Here is a 27,768-nt window from a genome sequence, read left to right on the forward strand (position 1 = left end):
CTCAGTAATTTAACAGACCTGGTCATACACACCCCACCTCTTTCTCAGCACTACAAAGTCTGTGTTATAATGAGGAATTGTTCATTACTCATGTATGCCAACTTAGAGTACTGGAGTCTTCCTACTCACCATAACATCATCTTCATCCCTGGGTGAAAATGCTAAAGTGCTGGAAGTCGATGGCGTTCTGCGATGCTGTTTAAACGTACTCGCACTTTCAGCTGAAATATAGAAAAGCGGGATACTGGTACCCAGTCCTAATTTTTTTTTTATTGGAATCACACATATGGAGTAAGGCAATGGAGGGAAAAGCCTTCCAGCTCAGTTTGACTTGTACAGGCCTTTAACATTCACATTAGGACATTGCGAAACTACAGAAAAAGCTATATGCACTGTTTTAAAGTGGACCTGAACTCCAAAAATAAAGATTTGCTGTTATATTAAATATCTCTACCTTGTGCCATAATCTCCCACTTCCTACACTGCGGTGATCTTCAGTCTTCTCCTCCTAGTGTTGTCTTCTGGGGAAGACGGCGCAGTGTGTTCTGGGAACTGTGTGTCCCAGAACACAGGCGGCCATTCACAAAGCGCTGCACGACTCACACATGCGCAGTAGGAAACAGACAGTGAAGCCACAAGGATCCACTGCCCGTTTCCCTTAGTCGGAATGGCGGTGCCGGGACACGAGAGCCGAGAGACGGGTCGGCCTTGGGTGGCTGACATCGCGGGCACCCTGGACAGGTAAGTGTGCTTATTAAAAGTACAGTATTTGTAGCTGCTGACTTTTAAAAAATGTTTTTTTCAGCTGGCCCGCCACTTTAAGTAAATCAACCCCTTGGTGATATTATTACTGTGCTGTTGACTGTTCTTCAAGGATCCACAAATCCCAAGGATTTCCCTGCTACTGCAGATCTGTGCTTCCTCGTCCTCTCTTGCTACTTCTTGAATGTTCCCCCACCAGTTATCAGATCACCAATCATCAGGTGGGGTCAACTCTGACATGAGGAAGCAAAGCCCTGCCCCTACCAAGTTGGCTGCCTCTGCACAAAGACAGTGCAGAACAAGGCATGGAAAGTCGGTAATGGGAAAAGATTAGCTGCAGGGAAATCACAGGCAATACAGGTGCCTAATCATTTGAAGACAACTTATACAAAATTATTTAAACTAATGAGGGGAAAATAGGTAAAAATTTCTATTATAAAAGTCCCTATTTTTTTTTCATGCAACACTTTACAATGTGACATTTGCCACAAACATGGACTTAAAGTGGAATTAAAGGTAAAATCTAACTCTAAACCTACTCCTGCCCCCATTCTAATCCTAATCTATCTAGCTCTGTAAAGACAAGATTGCTATACTTACCTATTCTGAAGCCAGTCCAATCCCAGGCTGAGCTGTCAGCAGCGGCTTCAGTGTGTAGGAGAGGCAGCTGACAATGAAAGCCCTATAGTAACTCTATGGGCGACGTCACTTCCCAGCCATTGTTGGCTTGCTTGTGCAAACAGAAGGCCCCGTTGTAGACCGGACCAGAGCGCCTTCAGAATAGGTAAGTATAGTGATCTTTTCTTTATAGGGTTAGATAGATTAAGCTTACAATGGGGTGGGAGAAGGTTAAAGCGGGAGTCCGCCGTTTTTTTTTTTTAAAAGCCAGCAGCTACAAATACTGCAGCTGCTGACTTTTAAAATAATGACACTTACCCGCCCAGCGCGTCCACGATGTCGGCACCCAAAGCCGATCTCTCGATCGTCTCTCGGGTGCTGCCGCCGCCATCTTGGGTATGGGGATCAGGAAGTGGAGCCTTGCGGCTTTATTTCCCGGTTCCCTACTGCGCATGCGCGAGTCGCGCTGCACAGTAAGGATGGTCCCCGCTGTCTCTGGGATCTGTGTGTTTCCCAGCAGGCAGCGGGGGACCTTCGGAAAGGGGCATAGATTCTGCGGAAAGGGGCGTACCTTCTGCAGAATCTACGCCGGAAGTGGGTGCAGATACCTGTACTGTACAGGTACCTGCACCCCCCTCCCCCCTGAAAGGTGCCAATTGTGGCGCCGGAGGGGGGTAGGGTTCCAATGAGCGGAAGCTCCACTTTAGGGTGGACCTCTGCTTTAAGAGTTTTGGCCTGTACTTCCACTTAAGGTTTTTAATAACTATATATTATCTACAAAATACTAAATATACTTATTCTAAATTAATTAATTGAGCATACCTTTTGTAATTGATGTCACTGCTGTGAATGCTGGTCCAAATGTAGTTTCCATTCTGGTCTGTAATATACAAAACGTAAACATGCAGTCAATTGCCTAACAAGTGGTGAGGAATAGAAAGTAATGGCCTAACACGTGGTAAGGAAAACAGAAGAAAGCAGCAAAAAAAGACCCCAAAACAGAAAGGGTTGCCAAGAGCTTGATGGGTCAAAATTAAGAAAGGAGACCGATGAAAGGAAGAAGGGTATGGCCACCCAAAACTGATATTTTGATATTCTAATACGAGGAGCCTGGTGGCTTCTTATATGTCATGGATAGTTCAACTGCAAGATCTATATCCTACAGTTTCTGACCCTGGTGCAGTCCACCTGGGAGATTTGGGTGTTTTCCTCCACCTTTGTACTGTATGTTCTAGCTCTTCCTGTTGCACTCTTCATACTAGGGCTTAAACAACTAATCGACAACTAATCGATTATGAAATGAATTAATTACTATTTTCATAATTCGATTACTCGGCCAGTAACATACCGTATATACTCGAGTATAAGCCGAGATTTTCAGCCTCTTTTTTGAGGCTGAAAGTGCCCCCCTCGGCTTATACTCGAGTCATCGCTGTCTGCCCGCTCGATCAGCGTGTCGAGCAGACAGACAGCGGCCATTCTGATTCAAAAGCCGCGCCTCCGGCTCCGCCTTCGCCTGTGATAGGCGGAACACTGAATTTCCCAGCAGCCTGTGTTCCGCCTATCACGGGCATCTTCTCATCCTCGTACTACGGACGAGGATGATACGACGTCCGTGATAGGCGGAACACAGGCTGCTGGGAAATTCAGTGTTCCGCCTATCACAGGCGAAGGAGGAGGCGCGGCTTTTGAATTTTACAATGGCCGCCGAGAAGAGCGGCGATCCTGGAAGGACGGAGGAGGCTCGGGACGACGGCTCGGGACGGAGAAAGCACGGGACGGCGGCTCGGGACGGCGGCTCGGGACGGCGGCTCGGGACGGAGGCTCGGGACGGCGGCTCGGGACGGAGGCTCGGGAATTGACTTTGTGGGTATTAGTCTAGCAGAGCTCTGTGCAAGGAGCAGTATAAAGGTAAGAAAAGGGATCCTCCCGTCAAGTTCTCCTTAATTATTTTGCTGATAGCGATTAAGAAAAGTAAGGGCTGTTTTAGAAGTTAATTGATCAACCTCTGTGTGCATTGTATTGTGTGACTGGTATAAGTGTAAAATGATTTCATAAACACTGGTAAGCTTTAAAGTGCAGCAAGTCCATACAGGATTTCTACACATACTAATTGGCATTGTAGATTCAAAAACAAACAAACTATAAACTATGTCCTTATTCTCCAATAATAATCCATACAAATCCCCTACATAATGGCCGGTGATCTATTTTTTCATGAAATAGTTTCTCACTGTGGGTTTTGCTTCCTTGTAATGCCAAATCTTTCCTTTCCCCCATATCTTTTTGATTGGAGCAAGCAGTGCACATTAGTCGTAGTCACACAAGGCTGCACGGACACACACACACAAGGCTGCACGGACACACACACACAGGGATGGATGGATGGACACACACACACAGGGATGGATGGATGGATGGACACACACACAGGGATGGATGGATGGATGGACACACACACAGGGATGGATGGATGGATGGATGGACACACACACAGGGATGGATGGATGGATGGACACACACACAGGGATGGATGGATGGATGGATGGATGGACACACACACAGGGATGGATGGATGGACGGACACACAGGGATGGATGGATGGATGGACGGACACACACACAGGGATGGACGGACACACAGGGATGGACAGCCATGTCTCACCCTCGGCTTATACACGAGTCAATAAGTTTTCCAGTTTTTTTGGGGGTAAATTGGGGGCCTCGGCTTATATTCGGGTCGGCCTATACTCGAGTATATACGGTAATGGGATAAAAATAAAAAATAAAATGAGCCCTTTGTAGTACAAAAAGAGAAAATAATCGCTACTGTAAATATAACTTTCACAGTTCTACAGTAAAAAAAATGAACCCCTTAAAGTAGTGATTATCTGCTTTTTTTTTTTTTTTTTTTTTTTTATTATAAAGGGCTCATTTTAGTCTTTTTAACCTCATTATGTTAATAAATGTCTTAACCCTTGTACACACGGTCGGAGATTCCGACAACCAAATCCGTCGGAGTAATTCCGTCGGATTAATTCCGGAAGAGGTCCGGAAGTGATGTTGCATACACACGGTTGGACTAAGTTGTCGGAAAATCCGATTGTACAAAACGTGATGACGTTATTTCGTTACGACAGGACTACATTCAGGCTAGTAGCCAATAGCTTTGGTCTAGGAATTTGATCTGAGCATGCGTGGCACTTTGTCCGTCGGGAGTAGGCTACACATGATCGGAGTATGTCCGATCGGAGCATTTTGTCGGAAAATTTTACCGGCAAGTTGGAAAAGTTGGTCCGTCGGATATTCCGACGGAAACAGTCCGATGCAGACCACACACAGTCGGAATATCCGACAAGACGGTCCGATAGGAAACATTCCGTCGGAATCTCCGACCGTGTGTACAAGGGCTTAGACCTGGTTCACATCTATATGTTTATTGGTGCTTTTTGCAGAAATGCTCTACAGTTCATTTACATGGTTTCCTATGGGACACGTTCATATCTGTGCTTTTTTCAGCCGCTGCATATTTGGAAAGGGTCGGGGACTTTTAAACGTAAAACGGTGCTTCTTTGGTTCAATATACTTCAATGGAGAAGCTGCAGTAAAGCATGTAATGTGTGTTTGCAGCAATTTGTGTTTTTTTTAATCTGCCCAAAAAAATGCAAAAATGCAAATTGCAGTAAAATCACGTGCGCAAAATCAAAAACGCACAGCAAAAAGCACTACAGAAACAGATCAAAAGAAAACTTCATAGAAAACTTATGTTTGCCACACAGATCAATTTTCAGATGAGAATATTCAGACGAAAAATCTTTGTACATTCGCTGAATGAAAGAATTTTGTTTGAAATTTTCACTTGTTTTTAACATTCTGTTTTTAAAATTAATGTAATTTCTGAATGAAAACTACATACACTGTCTGAAAATTTTCATTTTTCAACAGCACTCTACACCTTTTAGTCGAAAAACACCTGTAAAAAAAACCCCAGCAAAAACATGCAATTCTTCTCAAAAAAATGCTTAAAAACGTGATGCTTAAGTGTGAATGTAGGTTAAATGTCTAAGATTACATTCACACCTAAGAGTCACATTTTCAAGTGTTTTTTGGAGCAGAAATGCACATTTTTGCAGCTGTTAGGCGTTTTTCATCTAAAAAGGTGTTGAGTGCTGCTGAAAAAGGGTTGGAAAACTACTGTTGCACGAGACAAAATACTTAAAAAAAAGCTCATATCATGCTTTTCAGGTGTTTCCGTTGAAGTCTATAGGGACAAAAATAATTAATTCTGCCTGAAAAGTAGCTCATGTACTTTTTTGAGCAACAGGCATTTGACCACAAGCGACAGGACAATCAGATGTGAGCAAGAGCTCAATAGGTTTTGTTGAGCATTGCTTGTTGAGCATTTTTCAGCTTTGAGCTACAATCTACAAAATGCTCAAGTGTGAACGGAGCCCTCAAGCCTGGCCACAATTCTACTTTTAAGAATGAAGTTCTAATAGATGGTGACTCACAAAAGTCATGAAACATGCGGACACTGACCCCGAAACAAGAGGTGGGAATGTGTTCTATAATAAAAGGTCAACAGAAAGTGTGGGTGACCCAAAGGTGTAAAGCTGTGCATCCGATGATATAGCATACAGTAGTTCAGCTTGTTTCTATTGTGAATAGTTATCAAATTGTGTGGCACAATAGAAAGAGCAGCTAGTAGTTGAGAAGAAATGCTGGTACCTGTCTGTATTTTCTGGTGGAATGTTCGTGGCACCAGCTGAAAAATGATTGAATCGTGGATTCTTACTCGTGGTCATAATCTAGGCTGGCATCTCAGGGCTGCACCGGAGGTCCTCTGCAGAGAGAAAGAGTAAACAAAGAGAGACCATTACATTATGTAAACAGGCTTCCCCATGTGCAGGCAGATGTCTCCCTAAGAAGGAAAGGTGGGGAGACCCATCTGTTGCCTTTGACAACAGCTGTGTCTTGTCAGACTTAAAATAAATCTATATCAAATCACAAAAATACACATAAATTCTATAGCATGTTAATTTAAATTTCAAAAGTAATTTTCAATATTCCTAAATATGGAGCTTTCATTAAAACAATGACTGTCTTGCTTCAGGCACTTCCTGCTCACAGGGTGACAACCCTCCGTCCCCGTCTTCCAATGTCTGCAATGACATGGAGGCAGCCACTGAAGGATAGGCAGTGGGTGCAAAGAAGCTGCAGAAGGTCAGCAGCACTGTGATGCATAAAAGGATGGGGAAATATAAAAGCAGTATATTTTTAAAGGGGGAAAAAATAGCAATTGTTTATTATAGACAATCCTTTAGCAAACAATGTAATCCATTAAAGATTTTACAGAACCCCCCCCCAAAAAAAAATGGCTATACACAGACTGGGACCAGTGAGTATGAACTCAAAAGTTAAATGTTCTGGCCCAAGAGCTTACAATCTGCATAGTTACATAGTAGGTGAGGTTGAAAAAAGACACAAGTCCATCAAGTCCAGCCTATGTGTGTGATTCTATGTCAGTATTACATTGTATATCCCTGTATGTTGTGGTCGTTCAAGTGCTTATCTAATAGTTTCTTGAAACTATCGATGCTCCCCGCTGAGACCACCGCCTGTAGAAGGGAATTCCACATCGCTCTTACAGTAAAGAACCCTCTACGTAGTTTAAGGTTAAACCTCTTTTCTTCTAATTTTAATGAGTGGCCACGAGTCTTGTTAAACTCCCTTCCATGAAAAAGTTTTATTTCCATTGTGGGGTCACCAGTACGGTATTTGTAAATTGAAATCATATCCCCTCTCAAACGTCTCTTCTCCAGAGAGAATAATTTCAGTGCTCGCAACCTTTCCTCATAACCAATATCCTCCAGACCCTTTATTAGCTTTGTTGCCCTTCTTTGTACTCGCTCCATTTCCAGTACATCCTTCCTGAGGACTGGTGCCCAGAACCGGACAGCATACTGCAGGTGCGGCCGGACCAGAGTCTTGTAGAGTGGGAGAATCATCATTTTTATCTCTGGAATGAATCCCCTTTTTAATGCCAATATTCTGTTTGCTTTGTTAGCAGCAGCTTGGCATTGCATGCCATTGCTGAGCCTATCATCTATCTAGCATACCTGTGGCTCTTCTTATATAGCAGTGAACAAATGTGCGGCAGAATAGGATTTAGCAGCATGAAGCAGCAGGGGTCAGGACATGCTCAGTGTAGATACGCTCTCTGGACTTTACATTCCTACAGCTTGTTCCTATTACATGGAAAGAGCCCACGTGGAGACAACACTAACAAACACAGCCAGTTTCCATGACACGGCTACAGAACATATTGCCTGGATTTCCCAACATGTACTACACAGATATCTGTCACGTACACAACACCGAGAAGAATTGGCTGCTAAGAACTTCGAAGTACAATATACATAGACATACGCTGTACATGTAATGAATCTATCGCAAGTATGGATTGAGGCTGGGTTCACACATATGCGGCTGCGGTTTGCAGTCCGCAGTCCTGTACGTTTTTGTTCTCCATTTCAGGTTCAAATTTCTACCTGAATTTGCACTTGAAACGGACCCAAAAAATGCACAGGACCCTTTCCAAAACCACACCATGGCTGCCCCCCACCCCCCACATGTGCGAGCCGCCTCCATTGAAAGTCCGTCACATTTACATGTTATGCGAATTGGATGCAGTTAAAAACACATTCAATGAACCCAGAATAAGGGTACAAAATTCTGCAGAGAAAATTTTTTAAAGGACAAAAAAGGTGGAAGAACTGTAGCCAAACAGGAAATCAATAAACTCACACACTTGTTCACCTCCAGATTTGTGTCAGAGTCGGCATATCTGGTAAGGAATCTTCTATTTGAGGTTTATGTTATGTTCTCAGAATCTCTAGCAGACCAAGCTGGGCTCACACAGTGCTTCCGCACAGGACTGGAATCTTGCCAGTCATTGAGCTTTTTATTTTTTAAAAGCAACAAACATGTTATACTTACCTGCTCTGTGTAATGGTTTTGCACAGAGCAGCCCTGATCCTCCTTTTCTCAGGTCCCCTGCTGGCACTCCTGGCACCCCCCTCCCCCCCGCCGAGTGCCCCTATAGCAAGACGATTGTTAAAGGGTGGGGGCACTTGTGCATGCTTGCTCCTGAGCTGGTTTGCTTGCTCCACCGCTGCACCAAATGTCCCGTGTGTCCTTTTCCAGGTCCTGATCCATGTCCCCCTCCGGTTCCCCCTCTGTGTCCTCCTCCAGGTCCCAAACCGTGTCCTCCTCCGGCTGCCCCCAGTCCTGGATCTGTCAGGATGGAGAGCGCAGGAAGGAGCCGGTATATGTAATTTACAGGCTCCTCACTTTTCATAATAAAGTCAGTGATCACTGACTCTGTCCATTCATAACTGAGCATCATAAATTAGGTCTCCTGTCCATTTATCTTCAGCGCAGATGAGGCAGCAGAAAAAGGAACTGGGGAATCTGTGTCCTCAGTCCCTTTCCCTGTCTCAAAGGGTCTGTTTAGAGCCCTCCCACCCCCGACAGGGCTGATAAAAAATAAAATAAAAAACACTGATACCGTCCACCCCCCCCCCCCCCCCAAAAAAAAAAGAAAGCATTGCAAAAAAGAAATAATATATAAATTGTAAAAAAATAATGAAATTGAAAGAATAATTAAAGTGGGAGTGCATATAAAAAAAAAAATGTTAAAAGCCAGCAGCTACAAATACTGCAGCTGCTGACTTTTAATAAATGGGCACTTACCTTTCCTGGAGTCCAGCGATGTTGGCAGCCGAAGCCGATTAATCGCTCGGCTCTCGGCCATTCTCGGTGAGGGAATCGGGAAGTGAAGGGTTACGGCTTCACTTCCCAGTTCCCTAATGGGCATGCGCGAGTTGCGCTGCGCATTCTAAATGGTCCCCGATTTCTCATGGGACCTGTGTGTTTTCCAAGAGACAGCGGTGGGGGTTGCAGGAAGGGGCATGACTCCCGCGGGAGTATACTCCCGGAGTGGGTGCAGATACCTGTATTATACAGGTATCTGCACTCCCCTCTCCCCTGAAAGGTGCCAATTGTGGCACCGGAGGGGGGGGGGGGGAATCAGATGAACGGAAGTTCCACTTTTGCGTGGAACTCCGCTTTAAATTAAGAAACAGCTGACACCACTGAATATTAGTGTCACTGTCGCATGACATAAAAAAAAAGTATTGGTACTTGTACCTGGCTTTTAAAAAACAGCAGATTGGCCGCTACAAATTCACCAGTGCCCTAAAAGCATGTGCAGAGCAGGATGAGACCTTGTATTACTGGATTTTAACCACTTCAGTCCCAGAAGATTTTACCCCCTTCCTGACCAGAGCACTTTTTGCGATTCGGCACTGCGTCGCTTTAACTGACAATCGCGTGGTCGTGTGGCGTTGCACCCAAACAAAATTGAAGTTTTTTTCCCACAAACAGAGCTTTCTTTTGGTGGTATTTGATCACCTCTGCGGTTTTTATTTTTTGCGATATAAACAAAAAAATATATATATATAATTTTTGCTATAATAAATATCCCCCAAAAATATATAAAAAAACATTTTTTTCCCTCAGTTTAGGCCAATACGTATTCTACATATTTTTGGTAAAAAAAAAATCGCAACAAGTGTATATTGATTGGTTTGCACAAAAGTTATAGCGTCTACAAAATAGGGGACAGTTTTATGGCATTTTTATTATTATTTTTTATTAGTAATGGCGGCGATCTGTGATTTTTATTGTGACTGCGACATTATGATGGACACATTGGACACTTTTGACACCAGTCATTTATACAGCGATCACTGCTATAAAAAGGCACTGATGACACTGGCAGGGAAGGGGTTAACACTAGAAGGCGATGACGGGGTTAAGTGCATCCTAGGGAGTGATTCTAATTAAGGGGGGGGGTGGGCTACCACTGACATGACAGCAATCACTGCTCCTGATGACAGGGAGCAGTCATCTCTGTCATGTCACTAGGCAGAACAGGGAAATGCCTTGTTTACTCTGCGACATGATCGCCAGGACACCGGCAGACATCGAGTCTGTGGATCCCATGAACACGCTGTACGCTGCCGCTAGCCCCGCCAATTAAAGGGGACGTACAGGTATGCCCATTTGCCCACTGCTGCCATTGTGCCGACATATATCGGCGTGCAGCGGTCGGCAAGTGGTTAAACAGCATAGGCACACCTTTTTAATGTTTTTCATAGCTATACCTGCAAAGTGATCTAGCAGGACTTAAGGTTCTACTTTAATCCTTAGGGAGTGTTAGCAGTATGAAGAGCAATCTGTAGTGGATAGCATCTTCAGAGGGTGTTTGACAAGTGGGGAGAAGGCATTATGTTACCTCCTCACCGCATTTTAACACTTAAAAGCCTGCAGCAGCGTGGCACAACTGAGTGTTATAAAATGATGATACACGGATATATAAACCCTGCAAAAAAAAAAAAAAAATCACAAAATTGTTGCCTAGGGATTTGTTTTTTTCTTATCTTTAAAATGCATAAAATGCATTACGATAAAAAAACCTTCTGACTTTACAATCCCTTTAACAGTTCTAACACATTCTTAACGATAAGTACTTTTTCACATCTCCTCTACGAAATCTATCTGTCCAGGACCTATACTGTCCTCACAACTGACTTCTATACTCCTCCATGTCTTAAAGTGGTTGTAAACCCTTACAAACCACTTTGACCTACATGTAAGCCTAGATTTAGGCTTACCTGTAGGTCCAAGCAATATCCCCTAAACCTATATGGTTTAGGAGTTATTTGCCCCAAAACGGGCACCGCTGTCTACGGCGCGTGCGCCGTAGACAGAGGTGCGCAGGCGCCCTGCGTGCGGCATTCTCAGCAACGGAGCTGCCGCGCTTGTCGGCTTCCGTGCGCATGCGCGGGAGTGACGTCATCGCGGCTTCGCCGAATGACAGTGGCGGAGCTGCGAGACCCCACCAACAAGATGGATGCGGCGGACTACAGGGGACAGCGGCGACTTCGCTGGCTCCTGTGTCAGGTAAGTGACACATAATGGGCTACTATGCGATGCACAGTAGTCCATTATGCTTTGCCTTTGCAGGGAATGAAAGAGGAAGTAAACTCATCAGGGTTTACTTCCTCTTTAAAGAAGGCTGAGTCAAGACATTTTTTCCATGCATGCATGCCAAGTACTGTATAAGTTTAACACTTTCAGATATTTATTACCCATTTTCGATCACAGTACTCCCCCCTGACAATGCCTTAATCAGCTCTTGCCTCTAGTTTTTGTCTAGGGGACAAGAAAAGCCAGTTTATCTGCCCGGTCCTCTGCTTTCCCTCAGACGGCGCTCCCTTATGCTCCGGCAGTGGACTGTTCCTTGGCTTTCAAGCCTGAACAGGTTATCAGTTTAGAGTGAACCGTGACTGATGGCCCGAGAATTCACGCTCTTACTCTGACGTTTGTGGTGATATGTAACACGCATAGTATAATTGCTCTTGAGACACAGTATGTCTCTTTTACAATAACAGCCTGCCTGTTCACAAATTTGAGGCAGGCTTCAAATTCACACATTTTTAATGTCTAGGCAGAGTTGTACTCTAAAGTGGTTGTAAACCTCAAACATTAAGGCCTCACGCACATTGGACGTTAAAATAACGTTATAAAAACGCCAGTAGCTTTGCAGTGAGTTTTTCAACTTTTTTGCAATAGCGGGTTTTTTTTGCGTATTTTTTATTTTTTTTGAAGAATTTATTATTTATTTTTTCAATTGATCAAAAACTTTAAAAAACGCTGTTGAGCGACGTTTATCAGTGTTTATCAGCGTTTTTACAGCTGAAAAACGTCTCTCAGAACCCATTAGTTTTGTTTTGTTTTTTTACTGCTCAAAAACACCATTGCCCAAAACTGCTGATAACAGCCAATGTGTGCATAGGATAACATGATGGAGAGTTTAATGACTGTAGAAAAAAACGTCTACTGCCAAAAGCAGCTGCTGTAAAAACATCCAAAAACGTTCATTGCGCATGAGGCCTAAATATGAACAAAGAATATCCCTCTATAGCGTGTACTTGTCTCAACCCAGAGCACTAAGGCCCCTTTCACACTGGGGTGGTGCGGGCGCCGGAGGTAATTTGGTGCTATTTTTAGCGCCGCTATAACATAGTTTTAGCGGCAGTATTCGGCAGCTAGCAGGGCGGTTTTACCCCCCTGCAAGCGGCCAAGAAAGGGTTAAAGCCATTGCAAAGTGTTGCTGCAGTGGCGCTTTGCCGGTGGTATAGCCGCGCTGCCCCATTCATTTCAATGGGCAGAAGCGATGAAGAAGCGCTATACACACCGCTCCAAAGATGCTGCTAGCAGGACTTTTTTTAGCATCCTGCCAGCGCACTGCTCCAGTGCGAAAGCCCTCAGGCTTTCATCCTGGAGTGTGAGGAGCGTCTCTTTCAGGGCGCTTTGCAGGCGCCATTTTTAGCGCTGTAGAGCCTGCAAAGCACCCCAGTGTGAAAGGGGTCTTGGTGTCATTTTTGTCTGCTGCTATCAGCATGAGTAACTTTTAACAAAGTTTGCACCAGCATACAGCCTGTGATTGACAGCATCAGCTCTGTTTCTGTGTGAAGGGGGTGTGTCCCTTCGCTCCAATCAACTCTCCTCACTGAGCTCTGCAGAGTGTAATTCCAGCTCTCCACCTCTGCCCCCCCCCCCCTTTTTTTTCTGAACTCTCAAATAAGCTTATAAATTCAGCTCTTTGAATGGATGTAGAGAAGAGAAGACTGCAGTTACAAATTATATAGGAGGATTTGTTTCATCTCTGTTTATCACCTGAGGCCAGTCACTGCACTGGGTATATGTAAGCATTTACATTTAAACAAAAAATAATTTACAACCACTTTAAAAAGAGAAGCTCAAGGTGTTTTTGTGTTTAATAAAAGTCAGCAGCTTCAAAATACTGCAGCTACTGACTTTTAATAAACACACGCTCACCTGTCCCAGGATCCAGCCATGTGCTCACCTGAACCGTCGGTTCTTTCCCTCTCCTCGGCACCGATGTTCTGACAAAATACACAACTCAGCAGAATCTCAGACCACGCCAATTCCAGTTTCTTTAAACCATTATTTATTGCAAATTTTTAAGCAATAATTTAAATTTTATACACTTTCAGGAATAGGTGTTTGGACACAAGAGTGGCAACAGAATACAGTCCGATGCACGCTATTATTGTTACTCCGCTCCAACACTAACCAACAAAATGGCTGCCTCTGAGGCAGCTACAACTTTGTCCCCGTTAGCCACTGTGCTGTAAAAAAACTGAAATGTTGCTTTACCGGACTGCATTCGGTTGCCGCTGTTGTGTCCAAACACAAATTTGTCAAAATGTCCAATTACTATGGGTTTGTAGAAACTGGAAGTGATGTGGTTCGATATTCTGCCGAGTTGAGTATTTTGTCAGGACACCTGCGTTTCAACTTTAGGTACCCGGTTTTGACAGCTGGCAGCTTCACAGCCAGGCGTGCGCTGCGCCTTCTGAATAGTCTGTCTTATAGAACCTGTGATGTGTCCCAGAAGACTGCAAGAGGAGGGGGATAAGCGGGAGCGAGTACCTGTCAAAACTAGGTACCCACCCCCCCCCCCCCCCCCAAAAAAAAAAAATACCACATGCCAATTGTGGCAGGGGTGTGTTTAGAGCAGAACTTCCCCTTTTGGGTGGAGCTCCGCTTTAGGAATGGCTTTTAATGATAAAAGGTGGAGCTTTTATGAAAAATTATACTTTTGCTGCATATTTTATGCTACTCTGCTAATTTTTTGATGCATAATGTTTTATGCAGGTTAACTGCATAAAAGGTTTTCCTTCCCTAGATTAAAAGCTTTACCGGAAAAAATATTTTTGGGAAACTACAGTTATATGCATTTAAAGACTGGAAGCTTAACTGTGTCTATGTCATTAGGGGTAAACATCAACTTGAGCTACTGAGCTGTATAAACAACTTGCAAATAGCTAGAGTCTAAAGTGCCACCTGCTGGTCCAAAAGAAGAATACAAAATATTATGCATAATTTCATATTTCCTAGCCAAAAATATGTGTGTGTGTATATAATCCCATAATATATGTGCTGTATAAGAAATTAACGTCAGAACGAAAGCTCTGCAATAAAAAAACATTGATAGGAGTTCTAGTTATGTGGCAGAATAGACATGAAGGTCTTTCTTGAAAAAAAATAAAAAAATTAAATACGCCTTCATACCTTGATGACACAAATAGCAGTAAGAAGTCAGATCACAATTTTCTTTAATTATGGATGTTTGAAGCATTTCAGTGAACAATGGTTACTATGGAACAACCGTTATGCCTTTATCTTTTACAGCAGGCAATGTTTCCGACAGTTCACAGTCAAGTGAGGCTCACATAAAACACTATTTTATGATTTCTGTTTTTCCTACCACTGTCTGATAACCCTACATCTGCTGACCATTGAATAATCGTTAGGATTATGCAACTGAAATTATATATATATATATATATATATAAATTTCAGTTACACACACACACACTATATATATAACACATACACACACACACACACACACACACACTGGGGGTTATTTACTAAAGGCAAATCCACTTTGCACTGCAAGTGCAGTCGCTCTAAATCTGAGGGGTAGATGTAAAATGAGTGGAAGCTCTGCGGATTTTATCATCCAATCATGTGCAAGCTAAAATGCTGTTTTTTATTTTCCTTGCATGTCCCCCTCGGATCTACAGTGACTTTACTTCCAAGTGTACTTTCAGTGCAAAGTGAATTTTCCTTTAGTAAATAACCCCCAGTATCTCTCAACAGTGAGTACATCCCTCACATTTTTGTAAATATTTTATTCTATCTTTTCATGTGACAACACTGAAGAAATGACACTTGTCTACAATGTAAAGTAGTGACATGTACTGTGACAAACTGCAGAGCATGATCCCCTCCCTTCAGAGACTGGGCCGCAGGGCAGTATTCCAACATAACGACCTCAAACACACCTCCAAGATGACCACTGCCTTGCTGAGGGTAAAGGTGATGGACTGGCCAAGCATGTCAAGACCTAAACCCTTTTGAGCAAGGTCTCCAACATCCACCAGCTCTGTGATGTCATCATGGAGGAGTGGAAGAGGACTCCAGTGGCAACCTGTGAAGCTCTGGTGAACTCCATGCCCAAAAGGGTTAAGGCAGTGCTGGAAAATAATAAAAAATATTGACACTTTGGGCCCAAGTTGGACATTTTCACTTAGGGGTGTACTCACTTTTGTTGTTTAGACATTAATGGCTGCGTGTTGTGTTATTTTGAGGGGACAGCAAATTTACACTGTTATAGAAGCTGTAAACTCACTACTTTACATTGTAGCAAAGTGTAATTTCACATGAAAAGATATACCGTATTTAAACTTTTAGGAGGGAAGTTTAAGGAAATAAACTTACATTTAAATGCCCATTAATGCAGCCTTCTCAGTGTCATTTGCAGCCCTGCATTGCAGCCTTGTCAGTGTCTTTGCTGTTTAAAAATAGCTCCGCCGAGATGCAGAGCGGATGTCCTGTGTATCTCGGCAGCGCTCGGTAGCTCTCGGTGGCTTTCGGGTATTTTCAGCCGCACTCGGCCGTTCTCGGCTATTTTCAGCTGCAGCGGGGGATCGGCGTAAAACACGCACCCACGATTTTCCTCTGATTTTAAGGGGAAAAAAGTGCGTGTTATACGCCGATAAATACGGTAATAAAATATTTACAAAAATGTGAGGGGTGTACTTACACTTTTGTGAGATACTGTGTGTGTTATATATATGTATGTTACATAGTAGGGTTGAATAAAGACACCAGCCCATCCAGTTCAACCTGAGTGTCTACACTTTTCCCTATCCCCATACATTTGTCTCATTAAGATGCTCATCTATTATATCATTTAAGGTACCCATATAGAACTGTCAATTTACGCAGCACTCCAAACATACATTTCTCCCTATCCTCAAGGAGCCCACAGTCCAAGGTCCCCAACCCACATTCATATACTAGGGCCAATTTTGGACAGAAGCCAATTAACCTACCTGCATGTCTTTGGAGTGTGGGAGGAAACCGGAGTACCCGGAGGAAACCCACGCAGGCACAAGAAGAACGTGTAAACTCCAGGCAGGCATTGTCATGGCTGGGATTCAAACCAGCGACCCTTTTTACTGCTAGGCGAGAGTGCTAACCACTACACCACTGTGCCGCCCGATATATAAAATAATCACACACACACACACACACACACACACACACACTATATTGACAAAAGTATTGGGACGCCTGCCTTTACACGCACATGAACTTTAACAGCTTCCCAGTCTTAGTCCGTATAGGGTTCAACACTGGGTTGGCCCACCCTTTGCAAGCAAGTCTTTAACTGGAACACATTAGACCGTTTCTAGAGATGTGACCAAGGCGAAGGCAGAGATCATCTGGACTGGACAGCTTAAGTAGGCAGGACTGATGAGCAGGATATCATCAACAGGTCACTGCAGAGAGATATGAGCTGGCAATTAGCTGACAGTTGAGCAGCCAGCTTTGAGAAGGAAGGGCTGAGCCTAGCCTTGAAACCTGCACCTCAACCGGATAGAACCCCTTTTGGGATGAATTAGAGCAGAGACTGTGAGCCAGGTGTTCTCGTCCAACATCAGTGCCTGACCTCACAAATGCATCTCTGGAAGAATGGTGAAACATTCCTATAGACACACTCCGGAACCTTGTGGACAGTCTTCCCAGAAGAGTTGAAGCTGTTATAGCTGCAAAGAGTGGACCAACTCAATATTGGACCCTACGGACTAAAGTTGGCTACACATTATACAATTCTCTTGTACAATATTCCTTTATATTTACCAAAACCATATAATATGAGGTCACACCTAAACACTTTGAAAATTGTATGAAATCAGGCAGGCCCTTGCACTACACAGCTCAAGGTAAATCTACAAAAAAAATAAAATGGTATAATGTATAGCCGGCTTAAGACCAGGATGCCATTAAAGTTCATGTATAATATTTTTTATTTTTTTTTACCTTGGAGTCTATGTATAAATGTTTTTACTTAAGACGGACAAAACTTTCACAAACATTCACAACATTTGCTCATTGGATTCAATTGGCAAAATGTATGAAACCTGGGTGAAAGTTGTGCGACTCATGCGAACATGAACCAGAGCGGGCATGCGATGAGCTTTTCAGCCTCGCTATTCTGTGATGCTTAGAGGACCATAATAACAAGATATAAAACTGAAAGGGCCCCACATTTGCCATGTGACACAATACTGGTATGGGCTCATCACATGATGGGCAACGTTTACTAACCCCTGACAGTTTGGTAGTCTAGTTCCCTAGTTGTCCTCGGGACAGGAAATGAGGAAATCCACCCGAAAAAGACAGCAATAGAAACCACTTAAGGACCGGAAGGCCATTTTACATATAAACAAAAAAAGACCGTCAATGAAAAAAAATATATATATTTTTTCATTTTTGCTATAATAAATATCCAAAAAAAAAATGTCTTGATCAGTTCAGGGTGATATGTATTGTACATATTTTTGGTAAAAAAAAAAAAAAAAACGCAATAAGCGTATATTAATTTGGTTTGCGCAAAAGTTATAGCGCCTATAAAATAGAGGATAGATTTATAGCATTTTTATTTATTTTTTACTAGTAATGGTGTTGATGAACGATTTGTAGCGGGACTGCGACATTGCGGCAGACAGATCAGAGCTAAAAATAGCCACTGATTACTGTATAAATGTCACTGGCAGGGAAGGGATTAACACTAGGGGGCAATCAAGGGGTTAAAGTGTTCCTTAAGGAGGCGTTTTTAACTGTGGGGGCAGTCTAGTGACTGGGGGAGGAGACAGATCACTGTTCCTAACCACTAGGAACAGCAGATCTGTCTATCCTCCCATGACAGAACAGGATCTGTCTGTTTACATTGGCAGATCCCCCTTCTGTCTCTCTCAGGAGCAATCACGAGTGGCCGGTGGACATCGCGGCTGCTGGCCACACTCATCAGCTCTGGCGTCACATCGCAGGCACACCCCCTCCTAGCGATCTTAAAGAGATCGATGTACAATGACGGCGATTCGCCAGGAGAGCCAACCTGCTTCAGTACAACTGCGTCGGCTGGTCTTTAAGCGCTTGCGGCAGGTTGGCTCTGCTGTGCGAAATCATGTTATTGTACGTGATCTCGCGAGGCTTGGATAGCAGGCATGTGGGCGCCGCAAGCTCTGCGAGTCCGTCCGTGGGGATACCCGCAATCATCTCACGGAGAGGAAGAACGGGGAGATGCTAATGTAAACAAGCATTTCCCCGTTCTGCTTAGTGACACTGTCACTGATCACAGCTCCCTGTAATCAGAAGCCGTGATCAGTGACGTGTCACACCCAGCCCCTCCCCCCCACAGTTAGAATGACTCCCTAGGACACACAACCCCTGCAGCGCCCCCTCCTGGTTAACCCTTTCACTGCCAGTCACATTTACACAGTAATCAATGCATTTTTAATCGCACTGATCGCTATATAAATGTGAATGGTTCCAAAATAGTGGCAAAAGTGGCCGATGTGTCCACCATAATGTCGCAGTCACGATAAAAATCGTCGCCATTATTAGTAAAAAAAAAAATTATAAAAAATGTATTTTGTAGACGCTATAACTTTTGCGATTGCGATTCTTTTTACCAGAAATATGTAGAAGAATAAGAATGTCGGCCTAAACTGAGGGAAACAAAATTTTTTATATATATTTTATGGGGATATTTATTATGGCAAAAAGTAAAACAAAAGTGTTTTTTTTTTCAAAATTGTCACCCTTTTTTGTTTATAGCGCAAAAAATAAAAACCGCAGAGGTGATCAAATACCACCAAAAGAAAGCTCTATTTTTGGGGAAAAAAAGGACGTTAATTTTGTTTGGGAGCCATACCGCCCGACCGCACAATTGTCAGTTAAAGCGACGCAGTGCCGAATTGCAACAAGTGGTCTGGTCTTTGGCTAGCCAAATGCTCCGGGGGCCTGAAGTGGATAAAGCAGTATTAAACCCAAAACCAGAAATGTAAAATTTCAGCTTACCAATCATCAGATGGGGCAATTGCATTTGTTTTCCTATTTTAAGCTTTTTTCACTCCGTTTTTCCTTGTGATCTGGCCAACAACACACCTACTGTATTAGAGTGCCCCACTCTGGATGAAGGAGCACAGGGGGCACCTTTGGACAGCAGTATTGTCATTCGGGGGGGGGGGGGGGGGGTATAAGATGGACTAGTAGATTTAAATAAACTAACAAATTGAAGCTGAATGCCAGGTAATACTTTCTGAGCAGTTAGGGTAGGTTCACATCTGTTCGGGTTGTTCCTACCACAGGTCCACACCTGTTCCCGCAGCCACCCTCACAGAAAAACGCAGAAGATGTATGCGGGTGCCATTAAACCTAGAAATGGGACCGGAACTGCAATTGTGGTTCCTGTGCCGGCTGCAATTCCATACATGGTGCAGGGACTTTTCCCCTGTGTTTTAGGAGGCACAGCAGCCCATTCAAAACACGTAGAGCCGCATCAATCTGAACCTAGCCTTACAGCAAACAGTTTTGGCCCTTTTGGGATAAAGGTTTTACGTACATAAATAAAAGCTGATCGTTGTATGCACCCTTGTCAGTGGTAAATGACAAACCTCTAACTGCTAAGCAGGAAAGCTTGTTCTTCTGATTTAAATAAAAAAAAATAAAATAAAAAAAAACAGACTTACTGGCTGGATCACCAGCTGAAAATAAAGGAAAACTAATGCAGCCACCCCATCTAAGAATTGGTAAGCAGCAATTTTAATAAAGGTTTGATTGTAGATTTAATATCACTTTAAGTCTTGGCTGCGTCTGCAGTTTGAGCACAAACAGATCTTAGATGCAATAAGTGAAAAATGTCAGGGCGCTTGAAATAGACTGACCCACGCCAGGTGGTACATAGTAAGCGCTCGCCAGGTTTTATAAGAGAAAATTCTATTTCATTACCGTTGGGCACTCGGACCAATGTAAGATGACGGTTACCAGTTTGCCAAGCCGTTCTGCAACTTGCACATTACAGTTAAATAAGACGGTATAACCAGGCAATGCAGAAAAGAAAAAAACAAGCTCGCTACGACAACATAATTCTATATAGAAGTAGCTGCTCCTTCCCTACACTCTTCCTAGTCCTCCTGGCAGAAAGCAGCTCTGTTCATTCAGTGTTGCACGCCATGCAGTCTCATTAAAGCAGAAGTGCGCCAACGCTCAAATGACTCTAAAACAAGATTGTCAGTTGGATACCAGAGGAGAGACCCCCATACAGTCCTCTCTCTGGCCCATCGCAGATCGCACATACCTCGCAGGAAGACTCTCAGCTCTCCCAGTTTCCAGGAAGCTCGACTCTCTGCAACTGAGTGGATTTCACAACACCGACCCAAGTCTGTGTGCTGACCGTGAGGCAAGAGAGAGTGATGTAAACAGAAAGGCATGCTCAGCAGTGGGCGACAAGTTAACAAAACTGGAAAATCCCTTATTCTGTCCAATCAGCAGCCTGGGAGCCGGGCCAGCATTATTAAACATTCAAGATTTTGGGCCTTGCTTGATCTGGAACAGACAGGGCAAAAACACACACGTCTCAGGTCAATAAACGCAGTGTGTGTCTCCGAATACAGGGAATAGAGGGTTGTGTACACAAGGCATAACTGAGTTTTTCCTCCAACCAGCTACACAGGACAAAAAAATTGATTTATCCCAAGATTGGAGCAATGCACGATCCGAATATCGGACGACAGATCTTTTTTTTTTTCTTTCTTTTTTTGCATGCTTGTCATATATCGAACCTGAAGAGTTTACTAAAGTTACGAAAATTCTCATACGACAGAATAAAAAATAAATAATTGAAAGTGATGTCATCTGTTGTAGTGTTACATAGTTAGTCAGGCTGAAAAAAGACATAAGTCCAACAAGAAAAAAATAATAATAATAATACAATCAATCATATATCCACAGTTGAGCCAGAGGAAGGCAAAAAACAAAAAACAGCAAAGTATGATCCAATTTGCTACAACAGAAGAAAAAAATTCCTTCCTGATCCCCCGAGAGGCAATCAGATTTTCCCTGAATAAATTTTACCTATAAATGTTAGCACCCAGTTATATTATGTACATTTAGGAAAGAATCCAGGCTTTTTTTAAAGCAATCTACTGATATGGCCAGAACCAACTCTGGAGGGAGTCTATTTCACATTTTCACAGCTCTTACTGTGAAGAAACCTTTCCGTATCTGGAGATGAAACCTTACTGCGAAGAAACCTTTCCGTATCTCTAGACGTAAAGATTGCCCCCTTGTCCTCTGTGATGACCTTAACCGCTTCTAAAACTGCGGCAGGTTGGCTCCGCAAAATCACGTTATTGTTTGTGATCTCGCGAGGCTTGGACAGCAGGCACGCGCCCCGCAAGTTCTGTGAGTCCAACCGCCGGTCCGATACCCGCGATCATCTCAAGGAGAGGAAGAACGGGGAAATGCTGATGTAAACAAGCATTTCCCCATTTTGCCTAGTGACACTGTCACTGATCATAGCTCCCTGTAATCGGGAGCGGTGATCAGTGTCGTGTCACACACAGCCCCTCCCCCCACCCCACAGTTAGAATCACTCCCTAGGACACAATTAACCCCTACAGCGCCCCTCCTGGTTAACCCCTCCATTGCCAGTGACATTTACACAGTAATCAGTGCATTTTTTTAACCGCTGTATAAATGTGAATGGTTGCAAAATATTGCTAAAAGTGTCCGATGTGTTCACCATAATGTCGCAGTCACGATAAAATTCGCTGAACACCGCCATTATTAGTAAAAAAGAAAAATTTATAAAAACGCCATAAAACTATCCCCTTATATTGTAGACGCTATAACTTTTGTGCAAACCAATCAATAAACACTTATTGTGATTTTTTTTTTTTTTTTACCAAAAATATGTATAATACGTATCGGCCTAAACGGAGGAAAAAAATGTTTTTTTTTATATTTTTTGGGGGGATTTTTATTATAGTAAAAAGTAAAAAAGAATGTGTTTTTTTCAAAGTTGTCGCACATTTTTTGTTTATAGCGCAAAAAATAAAAACCGCAGAGGTGATCAAATACCACCAAAAGAAAGCTCTATTTGTGGGGAAAAAAGGACGTCAACTTTGTTTATGAGCCACGTCGCACGACCGCGCAATTGTCAGTTAAAGTGAGGCAGTGCCGAATCGCAAAAAGTGCACTGGTCTTTGGCCAGCCAAATGCTCCGGGGCTGAAGTGGTTAAAGTGAATAACTCAACAAGTTCACGACGTGGTGTATTTGTATTGTATTTTTGTATGACAAATGTACCGATTAAACAAAAATCGTACCATCTGGTATCGTACGAGAAAAATTTTCGTGCATGTCAGATAAAATAATATTGGATAAACTGTGGTGATCGTCTCTCAAAATCTCTGTACTAACTATCTGATTATTGTACGACTTTTCTCTCAATTAATGAAAAGAGTTCTCCGATTAGATAAGGTGAAGATTGTAAGATCACTGCCCTGCCTCTCCACCTCATCCAATCAGAAAATGCTTTGCATTCACTGAGAAAAATACAAGGCGTTCTCTGAATGGCAGCAGTGCCCAGCGAGTACCCTCCTATGTTCCCAGTACAAAAGGAGTCGGCATGGGATCTGGAAGACAGCAAGGATCCCTGTAGTAGCGGCAACTACTAGAGTGATTCTCCACTTGCACAAGGGTTAGTCAGATATGAAACATGAATACAGTAAAACATTGCATTGCAAGCATAATTTGTTCCAGAAGCATGCTTGTGATCCAAAGCACTCTTATATCAAAGCAAATTTCCCCATAAGAAATAATGGAAACTCAAATGATTCGTTCCACAACCATTCATTCATAGGTCCTGTAATTTATAGTCCATATAAAAAGATTCTAACAATGTGACAGGTTGTGTAACCATAAAATGTCCATCTATAAATGGCAGACTCCACAAGGGGATTAGATACAAAATCCAGCATAAGCTACAGAGTATAAAAGAGAAAAGAGGCGCCTCTAAGTGAAGCAATATGTTACTAAATGTTGGAACTTCATTAAATGTAACCATATTGCTACATTTAGAGGTGACTCTCTTCTCTTTTATACTGTGACATGACACTACTTGTATATCAAGTCAAAATGTATTATAAAATGTTGCTTGTCTTGAAAACGCTCTAAAAACCAAGGTTTTAACTTGGTACAAACTGGTCCAATGTAACTACCGTATGTAATACAAGCCATACCTGGAGATCAGCTTTAAAGTATAATTAAAAGCATAACTTTATTATTAGCTATGGATAGAATGGGGATGGATTAGACTCCTTGTCACATGTTTATTGCGATCTGTGCCCCCATTAGGGAGATTCGCCCTCTCTATTTGACCTGTTTACCATTATCAGCAAAAGTGAAAGTAAAAGAAAGAATTTTTTTTTTTTTTAATTTTGTGTTGACACGAGAACAGTAATAGAGGGGGAATCTTCCAATGGGGACACAAGTTCTGAGGACACCCCAGATTCCCTCACTTTGGAGGGATTTACTCTCACTTGCTGTTTTGGCTTTCAGACAGGAAGTGAGGGGAAATCTCCCGGATGGAACACAGATAGCAAAGAAAAAAAAAACGACAGGGGTTGTAACCCTCCCTTACTCCATCCAAAACAAAAAGTTTTGGCTTTACTTACACTTTAAGTTCTGTAATCATTAAACATAACTTTTTAAGTATAAGCAGTGCAAAAACCTGAATGTGACCTGATATCAGACCTATTGCATCATTCCTTGTACAGCAGAGCTGAAGTGTGAGTGGAAGATGCTGCAGCACAAGGAGCCAATCAAAAGCATACTGAGAGAAGAAGGAGAGAGCAGAATGCCAGAGAGATCAGCTCATTCATCACTGTCTCACTCCGCTGACCAATCACAGGCGGGGGGGAGGGAGAATAGGTCCAAGAAGTGGATTAAATGTAGGTCGGACTGAGGACACCTAAAGGCCAGAAAAAGTTACTGCAGGGAAGAGCTCTGTATAGAAGGTCAGACAGTGGGCATTCTGGGTCCATGCACTTGCTACTGAACAAATGTTGACAGGCTGTGTCCTGACAAAATAGCCAATTCATCGAGATCTCCAATCACGTCACTTTCGGTTACTGTAAACCAAGGGTAGGCAACCTGGGGCCCTCCAGCTGCTGTGGAACTACATTTCCTATGATGTACTGCAAGGCTGGCAGTTACAATTACTCCCAAAGGCATGATGGGACTTGTAGTTCTGCAACAGCTGGAGGGCTGCAGGTTGCCTACCCCTGCTGTAAACCATCAGTAATTGGAGATTTAGACGAGTTGCTATTTTGGCACAACACCGGCAAGTATGTACAGTCTGGTACATGAAGAGTTTGCTGTTTAGACAGAACAGCAGCTAAGTTGTCACCGCTTTGAAGGCGGCCATGTTGTTGGTTGGTACCGGGTGGACTAACAATGTCTGCTCATAATATTGTGTACTGGAGTGTACACGCTTGGTGCTGTTGTGTCAATAAATCTCCAATTATTGATGCTACAGTAACCGGATGTGACGTGATTGGAGATCTTGATGAATTGGCTATTTTGACAGAACAGCGGCTGTATTCTTAGGGGGCTACTGTGTTTGCATCCATGTCCAAAGGTTGGGTGCAGACACAAAAACAGACACCTCATTCAGGCAGTATGGTTCACCAGCAGTCTGAAGGGGCCATAATAGGATATTCATTCATCATATCTGTGGCTGCAGTTCTGCTTCAACCACTCTTGGACCAACAACATACCTGTAAGTCACTGGATTTCAGGTGGTTATACCGGGAATGATCCCTGCGGCGCCAAGCATCACACAGGTACCATTTTTGTTAAACCCCGCGGTCGGCTCTCTTGTAAAAGCAGTCCTAGCAGCTAACTAGCCACTGAGCAGCTTGCTCAGGCTCTCCCATCCCACCGTGGACACGTCAGATGGTCAAACCGCCGAACAAAGCCAGGATCGCCTCTCCACTATATTAACCTGGAAGCGATGACCTGACATCACTGTCACCAGCCTCATTTTTAAAAAAATCAAAAGCATTCAAAAACAACAATCTTGGTGTTTTGAATGCATTTAAGGGCAGAGGAGGGATTTGGGGTCTTATAGGAGTGCAGATCTCCCTATAAAGAGTACCTAATGTATACATTTCTTGTGACAGCAATAAAAATGATAACAAAAAAATTAAAGCAACAGTATAAAAATAATAATAAAAAAATAAAAAGTGTCCCTGTCCATCCGTGGTCACGCACGCTTACAGCGATCATCCCAGACATATAAGGTATCACTTTGAATGTGAAATTGTGGCCAGTAAGGCCCAGTTCACACTGATATGACAGTCACTCCAACTTTGAAATGGGACCCTTCTAATCATTGTAACTTGAGTCGCTCCAACGTAGAAAAAGGTTCCTGCACTACTTTTGGTCTGACTTCGGTACAACTAAAGGCCCATACACACGGTCGGACTTTTTGACAACAAACATGCAAATTAGCTGTTTTGGAGCAACATCCGACTGTGTGTACGCTCCATCGGACAAACTTTTTCTGTTTTCATCGGACTTTTGTTGGCTGTGCGAACGGACAAACTTTCTGGCAACAAAAGTCAGATGGAGCAAAGTCCGACCGTGTGTACGCAAAAGCATCGGACTTTTGTACAAGGTACAAACACGCATGCTCAGAACCAATGCAAAAGATCAGACTACAATACAGAAGTTCACCAAAGGTGGCGCTGGAGTCATTGAACGTCCTCTTTTGAAGCAGCGTCAGTACATTGTGACGTCATTACGTTCGTGTTTGTTATCAAAAAGTCCGACCGTGTGTATGCAATACAAACTTGTGGACCACGCCCTTTGTACAAAAGTCCACGGAAAAGTTTGTACAAAGTCCGACCGTGTGTATGAGGCTTTACATTGACTTCTGTTAAAAAAAGATGCATGCAAGTTGTGTCTAAGTTGCGCTGGGGCCTGACTTTGAAGTTGGGTGCAGTGTGCACCCGGGCTAATTCTAGCACCAGATCTCCTGTGTAAGGCTGGGGGTCACACCTCCGACAGATGCGGCTCACAGCCGGGGTCCGGTGCATCCCTGTTCTCCGTTTCAGGGATGAATCAGGGCAAACTTTTTGCCTGAATTCTGCCCTGAAACGGAGCCAAAGACGCACAGCATTCCTGTGTAAGCTGCTCCGCAGCCGCAACGGAGATATGTGAATCAGCTCCATAGAGAGCCGTTCACAATCTCCTGTCATGCGAATTGGATGCGGGGAAATCCACATCCAATTTGCATAGGTGTAAACCCAGCCTAAATCTAAAGTGGTAACCTGTAAAGGCTTTTTAAGCATGCCCTATGGATAGTAAACGTTCCGTAATTTGTCACCGTTGTGTGGGCGTGCGCAATTTTAAAGTACGACATGTTTGGTAAAGATTTACTCAGTGTAACATCATCTTTAATTTGTTACATAAAATGAGCTCTGTATTGTGTTCTTTTTTTTTTTGCAGTAAGGCCCCTTTCACACTGGGGCGGTGCGGGCGTCGGCGGTAAAGCGTTTTAGCGGCGCTTTGCGGGCGCTAGCGGGGTGGTTTTAACCCCCGCTAGCGGCCGAAAAAGGGTTAAAACCGCCCGCAAAGCGCCGCTGCAGCGGCGCTTTGCCCGAAGGTATTGCCGCGCTGTCCCATTGATTTCAATGGGTAGGAGCGGTTTAGGAGCGGTGAATACACCGCTCCTTCACCGCTCCAAAGATGCGGCTAGCAGGACTTTTTTCACCGTCCTGCCAGTGCACCGCTCCAGTGTGAAAGCCCTCCGGCTTTCACACTGGAGTGAAAGGGGCCGGTTTTTTTCAGGCGCTACACGGGCGCTATTTTTAGCGCTGTAACGCCTGAATACCGCCCCAGTGTGAAAGCAGCCTAAAAAATTGCAAATTCCACCTTCCACCGAGGAAGGACACAGGGAGAAAACGGCTGGGGTGAGAATGGGGCTGCATTGTGGGATAGGCGAGTGTGTGTTTATTAAAAGTCAGCATCTACCGTTTTTGCTGTTGCTGACATCTAATTTTCACTTTAAGAGGCGCTCCGCCCCCCCCCCCCCCCTAACAAAAAACAAAAAGTCAGCAGCTACAAATACTGTAACTGCTGACTTTTACTATTAGGACACTTACCTGTCCAGGCGCTGCCATCTTGGGTAAGGGAAACCGTCAGTGAAGCCTTTGTGGCTTTACAGTCGGTTTTCTACTGCGCATGCATGAATCGCACAGTGCTTTCTCAATGGGCCAGCTGCGGCGAAGGCTGAACCTCCAG

At 43.5% G+C, this 27,768-nt stretch overlaps 1 protein-coding gene across 2 annotated transcripts in view; it reads right to left on the reverse strand.

Annotated features, from left to right (window-relative positions):
- The window catches only part of TRAF7 (TNF receptor associated factor 7), a 74,395-nt gene that overhangs the window by 43,077 nt on the left and 3,550 nt on the right, over positions 1-27,768 (reverse strand). The window contains exons 1-4 of one of the 2 annotated variants that reach the window (XM_077449360.1): positions 20,755-20,774; positions 6,108-6,222; positions 2,203-2,260; positions 130-221 (exon numbers count right to left, since the gene is read on the reverse strand). In XM_077449360.1, coding sequence (XP_077305486.1) covers positions 130-221; positions 2,203-2,254 — 144 coding nt within the window. In that variant the 5' untranslated portion in view covers positions 2,255-2,260; positions 6,108-6,222; positions 20,755-20,774. Of the gene's footprint in view, positions 1-129; positions 222-2,202; positions 2,261-6,107; positions 6,223-20,754; positions 20,775-27,768 lie in introns of those variants that run through there. The other variant, XM_077449359.1, reaches the window with a different exon arrangement.

The sequence above is a fragment of the Lithobates pipiens genome, unplaced genomic scaffold, assembly GCF_037356315.1.
Source record: "Lithobates pipiens isolate NorthernLeopardFrog02 unplaced genomic scaffold, aLitPip1_a1.2 Scaffold_22, whole genome shotgun sequence".
In the NCBI taxonomy this organism is placed as follows: Eukaryota; Metazoa; Chordata; class Amphibia; order Anura; family Ranidae; genus Lithobates; species Lithobates pipiens.